The 10,250-nt window shown below is 34.1% G+C and overlaps 1 protein-coding gene across 1 annotated transcript; it reads right to left on the reverse strand.

The window, feature by feature from the left end:
* Window positions 1-1,778: 1,778 nt before the first annotated feature.
* On the reverse strand, window positions 1,779-6,794 carry LOC131957348 (uncharacterized). Its single transcript, XM_059322081.1, has 5 exons — window positions 6,659-6,794; window positions 4,445-4,630; window positions 4,107-4,241; window positions 2,654-2,778; window positions 1,779-2,302 (listed from the first exon to the last, which is right to left on the reverse strand). Coding segments are annotated over exons 1-5 (672 nt in total). The 5' UTR covers window positions 6,660-6,794; the 3' UTR covers window positions 1,779-2,077.
* Between the last annotated feature and the right edge of the window lie 3,456 nt (window positions 6,795-10,250).

A 10,250-nucleotide genomic window follows, 5' to 3' on the forward strand; every position in this document is an offset into this window, starting at 1 on the left:
CTTTAAATAAAACAATCTTTGTTTTGTTTGCACAAAAATGTAAGTCTTAATAACCTTTTTTTTAAAAAACAATTCAAAAGAAATACATTAAAATTATACACATTTAGTTTAAATATCATATAGACTCCTGTATGTATATTTTTTTAATTTAGAAAATTCCATGTTAAATTACATCGGTTGAGATAAATTAACTGGAACAAAGGCAACACAGAAGATGCATAAAGATTTCTTTTAAGGAACTTTGTTGTGCTCATCAAGCACCTGAGAACAAATACACATGCATGATAGAAAAAAAGCAGACACCCACAGGAAATGTGCATTTGTACTCATGCAAAGTGGTTAAAAACATGATGACATGCATGAAGCCAATTAGTGAGATCCTTTTAAATAAAAGGTAGAATAACTTCTCAATAAACAAAACAACATTTAAACAATACATAGGCCTACTTAAGTTACATTAGAAGAACAACTGCATTTTGCAAAAGAAAATATCTTTCATTTGAGTTGCCAAAATAGCAACTGTAAAAGAAATGAAAACTTCCAATTTATCACTAACCCCATGTTCATAAATATGCATGATACTTGCAGTGTATGACAATCCTGGTAGTTAATGAGGTAAAGATTTTCTTTATCTCAGAACAGAAAAGTAAATTTAAAGCTTGAAAAGTTACCCTTTAGGACTGATGATCCATGGGGCAGATGAAGTAGAATTCGCCTGTCTCTGTAACCCTGTATAGGTACTATGCTAGGCCATCAATATACATGAGAATTATGGTGATACAATAAACTTAATAAAAATAACTGGACACATGTAATAATTATGCAATGTTAAAGTCAAATAAAAAAAAACAGATCATGTATTGGAAACAAATTTTCACAGCACTTTAAGTTAATAAAATAAAACTAAAATAAAAACCAATCTTTAGGACTTAATCTGGGAAAACAACTTACAATATGTTTTGTACAAATAAACTAGACAATTTATTATCTTAAAAAAAAGTTAAAAGCTCTTTCATAAATAAATATTTTTATAATTGAGCAAATCTGATTCAATAAATTTGATTGATATTTTTGTTATACCCATCATTCATTTAACCATTAATGTCCCATTCATTCTACCAAAACTCCACCCATGACGGCCCAATGTAAGGAGCATAACTCTGTATGATCAAGTGAATAGTTTCACAAAATATTTGTTTTTGTCTAAATGAAATTGAAAATTAAGATAAAAAGTACTGCTTAATGTTGGGAATAAACCTGGCTTTCCAACAGTATTAAATAGAATATATTATATTCGGTAAAAGTACAGTATAAAAATAAAAAATGTCTGAGAAAATTCAAAACAGGTCATTTTCGGTAGTCAACTTTATTTATTTTTGTCTTAACAACTATGCATCGAATTTAACAGTTAAATATCAATTTGGTTATGTTTAACATATATAATTCATAAAATACATGCCTAGATACGTTTAGAGGCAATAATTTTTTTTATTTTTAATATTAAATCTACTAAAAATACGACAGATGAGTCGAAAATTTCGAGATAGAAAGAAACTATTATTTTTTATCTTTCAAAAGCGCCATTGAAATTACAAGACCGGAATAGGATGCTGAAACCATCCGACTTCCTGTTTAGTTAAAAATTAGGATTTGTAGGCCAAATTTTAATGAAACAAATTTAATTTTTCTATGCTTATTGTAAGCGGGCGGCAGCGGGCGTTACGGGACATTAACGGTGTCGGGCGGCAGCGGGCGTTACGGGACATTAATGGTTAAAATTAACTGATTAAAATAATTGAAAGTTAGTTTACTTTCATAACTTATTTTAGACTTGATTTAGGTAACCACAATGTCACATTTCTTGGATACTTACGATCATTGAGTGCTAATAGTAAGGGGCGTTTCATTATTTACATAACCCTCATTAGTAAATAAAATGTGATTGTCACTTGAAATAAATGCTAGCTTTCTTATCTTCTGCGCAAATAAGTAAAATGCCAGCATATTGAAATCGGTTCAACACATCTGTAAATGGTTATAACAATTCACTTTTTAAAAATCAGATCAACAACCCAGTCTATCGTTGATCAGGGTTAGAATATATCCTCCTATAATCAGATTCTGATGATCTCGCAGATCGGGCAGCACCACTAAACTCTGTAGAAATAGATCTCCGAACAACAGGACTAATTGGCTGTGTTTTAATGGGGAGAACAGACTCCTGACTGTGGGCGAGAATGTCAAGAGCAGCATCATAGTTTGGTGGTGGTGTTCGAGGTTCCTCAAAACTTGTTATCCTGGCCTGATGTGAAAATAAATATTTAAAATGTTAGGTTTTTTTCATTCTTAAAATCATATTAAGAACTATTTGAATTGTAATGAAGTAGCAAGGAGCTGTATTGATTTTCTAACAATATACAAGTACAGTAAGTTTACAACCACACACATCACTTAAAGAACAGATGCAAGTTGACTTTGGTTACTTAATTATATTAATACAATAAAATTGAAACTTGGATAAATATTTTAAAGTACCAGTAATTAAGTTCCTGGAGTAAAAAACAACAGTCATTTAAATATTGTTTCATCCAATGTTTTAAAATTTTGAAATAAAACAGTTTGAATGATTCTTTTAACATTGAAAAAAACTTACATTTCTCTGGAAAACTGGTGTTACTGGATAAAGATTACTATTAATGACTTCATCATATGAAGGAGGAGGCAAGTTCATGGATGCATTATCACCCTCACCAATGACAGATTCAAATGCAGCATGGTCTGGTGAAAAAAAATTCAACTTATAAATCCAGTAGTACATAACAATTATATAAATAAAAAACAGATGTGCATGGCTGAATGTGTCTATTTACTTTATTTAGATAGAATTAAAACAATACCACTACTACATGGTAGTCTATTGATGATGTCACTTAATGAGGGGGGGTGAACAAATGTAACATAACAGCCTTAAAAGTAAAGATACTAAAGAAACTGCAAGGGGTGGGGAGTATGGACTTTGTGATGTCACCATTTTAGGGGTTGGACCAGGCCTTATGTGAGGGTGGAGGCAAAAATTGCCTAAAGTAGTGTCACATAATCATTGATAGACTACCCCTTATGTTCACATCTTTTCTGCTTTATGCAGTTGTGACTGGGGAGCAAATTCTTTAATTATGCAAGTGACTCATACATTAGATGGTTTTATCTCATTTAATATGAGGAAATGACTACTGTTTGTCATTTTTGGGGGATTGACTAGCATTTAGCAATTGTATTTTTTTTATCTTTAGCTTGGGGGATTGACTAGCATTTAGCAATTGTATTTTTTTTTTATCTTTAGCGTTATAATCTGCATGGTAATCTCTAAAATAAAATACATAGGCCATAAAATGGCAGAATGGCCCAACCTGCTTACTTTTTGTGCATAAAAACCCTTGTGGATGTCAAAAGCACCTAAATGGTAAATGCTTTATAACTTCATTTAATACCATTTTGTTTTGAATGGGCTCTTAAGCCAAAGTAAGATGTTTCTGCATCACTATAAAGATCTTTTTGCCATGCTTATCTGTTTTAGTTTTGTATACAGAGTACTTTGAGGGAAATGAGTCAAGACACATGCTACTTTTAGGAGAAAACAACCCAAAGTTCTCCATGTGACTAAGTGAAATCTTTGTATTCCAGCTTTTGCTTATTGAATCATGAGTGTTTAGGGCATAATTCTTTTCAATGAACAGAAAGTTAAACTAAGCAAGGCTAAAACTATCAAAATATTGTCCCAAGTTTACCGGTTGTTTTAAAAGTCAAATGCTGAAGGTTAGAGTTCATGTTGTTTTATGTTTAATTTTTTAAATTTTGTCACTGGGTGTTTTCCACTTTACTTACAAGGGTACTAATTTTAAACGCCCATAACTCATTAAATATAAAAGTCAGACAACCCAATACACCAGGCCATATAGTATGCCTAGGGCAGGCATTTAAATATGGGTGGATTCCACCTACAATGTAGTGAATCATAATCATTCAAAGATAAACCTCTTCTTGGTCTAAAGTTTTTTTAAATAGATTTAAACTTGACCTCAACAATAAAACTAAAAGAGTCAACTTACTAGAACTATTATGTTCTTGTCTTCTCAATGCCTTTCTCTGTTTGTAGCAATACAGCACTACTAAAAACAAAATGCATGCCATTCCAACAACCAGCATGATTATAATTGTATTTTGATTCAGTTGTTGCTCTTCAGCTAAATTATAAAGATACAAAAGTCAGTTGAATTATCAAAGTAATACTAAACCTGATTAAACAATTGTAATTATGTGATTTATTGATTGATAATTATAGTATTAAAGTGTTTAAAAACTATTATGGTATTTTAATATGATAATTATTTAGATATAACGGAAAAATAACAAATTAACATTAGGGTGTAATATCCGAATTACTCACGGCATAAATCAACACTTGCAATACAACTTCCATCTATACAACGCCTGTGTCCACTTGAAACACAAGGCCCAGGGGTATAAGGTGGTGTATAGGTAGTGCTTATTTTATTCATGTCTGTTTTAAGCAAAGGTCCAACAAATACTTCCAAACTTTTGTCAACTTTCCACCAAGGTCCATTTACAGTCACTGGATGAAATAAAAGTAAAATATTTGAAAAATGCAAGTAAATGATTAAGTGAAAAATGCATTTCATTTAGTCTGTTGGGATAATTGTTCAAACTCACAAGCTACCATCTATGTTCCCTGCAGTATATTTTAATTAGAGCTATGAAGCTAACAGTAACTACACAAATGCTAACTCTAATATCTCAAGTTCAACCTTTCTTGAGCCTGAATGTTTAGTCCCTTAGCTAATCTTTTATACAATTCATTAGCTCATATTCCAATAGTTCACTGTTTGTAATCTGAGCTTCACAAGACCCACATTGCCAAGCAATCGTATGATGATAGACCTAACAACTAACAAGAATCACTCATTAAAATTTGACATTCACTCTAACAAGGTTCTCGACCTTGTTTTCATTACAGCTTTAAAAGTTTCCCTTTCAAACCTGACGGTCTATGAGGCAAGTGAAGTAGAGTTCACTCGTTTCTGTGACCTCGACATATGAAGAGATAGTGTGGTCAGCACTATGCCCAGCTGCCTTCACTTTCCCTAACATGCGTTAGGTACCCATCAGAGTTGGGTGGACTCAGGGACGTTCTACTGACTTCACCCTTATTCGAACGGGTTAGCAGTCCAGCTCTCTACCGCTAGACCACTCTGTCCCATCATTACAGCCTTGCTCTTGTTAATTTGGTTCAGGCATGAAACACAACACTATGAGTACGTAGGAAGTGGCCTGACTGTTGTGAATGGACTTTGTTGTATTGAATGATTTAGAGAGTATGTGTGTAGTGGAATGTGTTTTAATAAAGGATGTTGAGGGTTTGAGAGTATGTGTGTAGTGGAATTAAAAGAGTATGTTTTTTGGTTGTTAAAGCAAATAGTTGAAGTCAGTTTGAGTCTTGTTCTTGTCGCAGGAGGGTGTAGAAGTCTTTGTCATGTTTGTCGTAGATCTAGTAATGTAGTAAGATGTAGTCACGTATATTATATGTAATTATTAAATTAATGATGAGAAATGTATCACGCCGTCCTGTCTCATTTTCTATTAAATCATCGTTGTATTTGTACGTATTCATCCAAGCATCGACCCTGTCCAGATCCTCACTTCATAACACTGACCAGTATAAATGAGATTGTTTTAAGTTTATATTTAACTCAATGCAACTCAATGTGCCAAGCCAGAGTTTGTTCTGCAACTGCAGATATTAGGCCTATATTATTAGGTAATATAAATAATAAATAGGCCTAGTCTATAATAGACTATAGTATACTAACTTACTGAGTAAGTAGATCTATACCTATAGGCCTAGATTCTATGATTATTATTTTTATGACCTCAAGTCTCAAATTGACGAAATTGATGATAGAATATATGAAATAGATTAAATAGATTAGAATTAGATTTTCTAGTTCTAAATTAAAATTATAATTTTTGGTAATCTATCGTTTTGGGTACGTAAAATCGCCCGCGGCTATTTATGTACGAAAACGTTACCTCATTGTCAAGGCTTTAATAGAAGTATATTGTCATACTTTTGTGTCAAATATTATAGATAAATGAATAATAAACCTAAATCAATGGCTAAATATATCGATATAGGCCAGAAATTAACTTTAAACAGCAGTGTTTGAGAGCAAGATTTGCTATATAAACAGCAGCCATTTGTAAAATAGAGTGGCTTCCCCCTGAATCTGGCGCTAAAAGCTTATAAAAATAAAACTTAGACAAGATGGCTGCTATAGTAAATGAGCATGGTTGCATCTGTTGGAAACATCGCTAGTCTTCATTTATTACGGAAAAGTTTTAATTCAATTGTTTAAAAACAGGTACATAAATGAATCAAGGAAACATTTTTGAATTTTTAAATACATAAATCCTCCTCAAAATGTGAAATAATTATTAAAATTTAAGGAGTCACCTTTTTTTCACATTACAAATCGCGGGCGATTTTACGTACCCAAAACGATAGATTACCTAGAATTTTTTTAGCTATTTAAGTATTTTTGTTGTGCTAAATCGTAGAGATTATAGATCTAGAGTAGATTACTTTGTAAGCCAGCTTTGAAGATAGACACAGGTGAACTCTTGTTCTAGAATCTTTAAATAATAAATATTCTATATAGATTCTAGATCTAGATCTATATCCTGCTGCTTTGAGTCATCCATTCTAATCTAAATCCTATTTTTTATCCTGTGGGCGATAAGTCTATTTTTTCCTCACACGTAAAAGATCGTTTTGTACGTACTAGATCAGTAGTTCCCAGACTGTTTCGAGTGGCGACCCCCTTTAACAAAAGTAGGTGACCCGCGACCCCTCTGGAATTAAAAAGTCGACATTAATAACAAAATTTATAAGGACTGAAGTAAAGTTTTCTGGTAGAATTTCAAAATGAATAAATATTTATAACTGTATTAATACGATGAGTATAATTTCATGTTATTAACTACAATAACTAGCCTCAACATTCGCTGTTTAGTTTTTGTTAACGCTAGCGGCTAATCTTAGTCATCTTAGTCATTCTCATCTAATTTATTTCTATGTTTTGTTTTTAATGGGAGAAGTGTTGAAAATCTATTCTCGCAAAGATATGTAATATGTAGACACAAAAGGAACTAAAACTCGAAAGGCAATCAATTTAACGTTTGGGTTATAAATGGTGCGTACCTCACCGAAATTGTGAGCAGTTTTTCATATGACGCCGAGTTTATTCAGCAAATTTAAGAATTCATCCTGTAATTCATCGGGAAAGTTGGCAACATCAATGGACGCAGAGAATGGGTTACGGCACAGTGCAGTTACTTCTTCTTTCAGCTCAGGGAAAATAACGCCGCGGTTCGTTTTCTAGAGATTTAAGATGCCCAGAAATCTCCTGTTTCAATTTTTATTTATCTCACAATCAGATTCATCTACCACATTGCAGAGTTTTTCAAACATGGAAATGTTTCTAAGATTTATTTTTCTTCGCCAATTTTGCAGCTCTGATATAAATGCCACGAGATTGTCATGAAAAGTGATAATATATTCGTTAAATTTGTATGATGATGTTCGAATATATACCGGCTAGGTATGATACTCTCTCCAACCACATGTCGTTAAAAGCAGTACCTCGTGATATTTATTCATGTATTGGCACAGTTCTTGAAACAGACAAGTGTTTAGGGCTCCAGATTTAATATAATTTACGACTTTTATTAGCAATGTAGTCGGAAGAGTTTTGCTGGCAGGGGCATACCGGTGAATCGTGCAGTGGATTTCCCTTGTTAGGGAGCTAAAACTTTTACTGTTTTCTGAAAGCCCGATTTTGACCCAAACATAGATGGCGCACCCTCCGTACAAACCCCGCAGCCATTTTAGCATTTTAATCACCCATTTACTGAGTTTACTTCAATTTTTCACCCACGCGAGAGGATCGCACGGGTCTACACTGCGTGTTGACGTTATGACGTTTACTCAGTCAATACCTAATCAGAGTTTCTTCCAGGCATCTCTTCAAGGGGGGGGGGGGGCAGAGAAAGTCTACCGCCCCCCGAACGAGATGGAATTTATATAGTAAACATATACTTTTACTAGTGTCCCCCCCCCCCCACGGAAAATGTAGACCACCCCCCCCCCAAATATCAAGTGACCCCCTCGGAGAAAAATGTCTGGAAGAAACAATGTACCGAATTGGGGGAGGGGAGGGAGTGTTGTCTACTGTGTGTCAATTTATTGTGACCGCGTGAATGTGCTAGAAAGTTTTTTTTTTTTTTATAGCCGTTCACTAAATTGAATCAGGCGCGTCCGCCGGCGCCTGGGCAGGGTTCGATTTTTCGCGATGGGCTATATCATGTGAGCGCTATGGGTTTGGTTTGTGTTTGCTTTGCGTTGTGTTTGTGTTTTCTTTTGTGTTTCTGTGTTGCGTTTGTGTTTGCGTTGTGTTTGTATTTTCTTTTATGTTTATTTGTTGTGTTTATGTTTGCGTTGTTTTTAGGTTTGTGTTTCCTTTTGTGTTTGTGTTATGATGTGTTTTCTTTTGTGTTTGTTTGTTGTGTTTGTTTTGTTTTTACAAGCTTTTATTTAACTCACTTCCTCGTCAGTCGTCAGTCGACAGTCTGTCTAGACCGAAACGCTGGAGTGAAAATTCGGAAACTTCTACTTGACCGATACGTTTCACATTTGACACGTGGGTCAAGACATGAAGACAATGCAATCTGAAACTAAATTTGACTTAATTGGATGCCTAATTAATTATTTATGAATTAATAAAAATTTGGACCGAATTAGTAGGCATGTCTAGCCAACCACACCACACGCGTCATCACCTTCAATAGCTGCGCCATCACGTAATGGCTGCGTTCAAAAACCATTGCGCGCCTACTGAACGTGTTGTTCAGTAGGCGCGCAATGGTTTTTAGTCATGTAACTCTATTGTAAATAAAACATGTTAAGTACTGAAAAAAAAATTCATAAAAAACGTTTTAATAACAAGCTTTTATGTAATGATGCACTAAAAAGTAGAAAATAAATTATAGACTACTATTTAAATAACTATAAAGAAAAGCGTGGGTGTCTTCCTTAACATTAGTAAAGGTATCCAATAGATACTAAAGTGACCCACGCTTTTCTTTATAGTTATTTAAATAGTAGTCTATAATTTATTTTCTACTTTTTAGTGCATCATTACATAAAAGCTTGTTATTAAAACGTTTTTTATGAATTTTTTGTGTTTGTGTTTCCTTTTGTTTTTGTGTTGTGTTTGCGGTGTGTTTGTGTTTTCTTTTGTGTTTGTGTTGTGTATGTTTTTGCGTTGTGTTTCTGTTGTGTTTTTGTTTTCTTTTGTGTTTGTGCTTAGTTTTGTTCTGTTCCATAGTTGGTACATTTAAAAAGATACCCCGTGGCGGAGCACGGGTATGCAGCTGGTGTTTAATATTGTTATTTGTTGAAAGTGTGATCGCGAATGGCCTACCACCCGATATCAACCACTATTTTTCATCAAGTTAATCAGTGGTTGCAGGCAGCCTTGACAAATGTATGGTAGGGTGAGCTGGATGGGGCTGTAGACCGAACTTTTTGTGGTTCGTCTTTCTGGCTATTAATGATGATATGGATTCTAGGTAGGGGGTGAAATTCCGTTAGTTAACGTGACGTTATTTGTGGATGGCTTCTAGTCCGTGCAATAAAAAATAACCATATCCGCGTAACTTTAGCAGAGATGTAACTTTTTCCGTTTTCACGGAACGGCTTTTTATATTACTTTTACTCAACTTTGCTGACTTTTTTGCTACACGTTTCTGCACAACACAAACCACCTCTTACTGTTGCGCTGTCCGTGACGACTTATACGACACCACCTCCCTGCGATAGCACAGAATAGAATTGCGGCGAAAAAAAGCATTGCGCGCCTAATTAACGCAAACGGGGAGGGAGTGTCTTAAACCCTCACCCACACCAGAAAAGAGCCACGAAAAAAATTATTACATTTTTTTTTTCGTGCAAAAAAAAGAAAAAAAAAAGAAAGAAACAAAGCTCAACTTTAACAGAGACATTTCCAATGAGAAGAAACCATATAACATTGGTATAGATTATTAAGCATCGCGTTGTGCACATGCTATTGAATTATGATACTGCAAGTTGTGTTGTCTTGAGAGAACTATTAATT

The sequence above is a fragment of the Physella acuta genome, unplaced genomic scaffold (assembly GCF_028476545.2).
Source record: "Physella acuta isolate Inbredline_101_S28 unplaced genomic scaffold, ASM2847654v3 ptg001234l, whole genome shotgun sequence".
Lineage (NCBI taxonomy): Eukaryota > Metazoa > Mollusca > Gastropoda > Physidae > Physella > Physella acuta.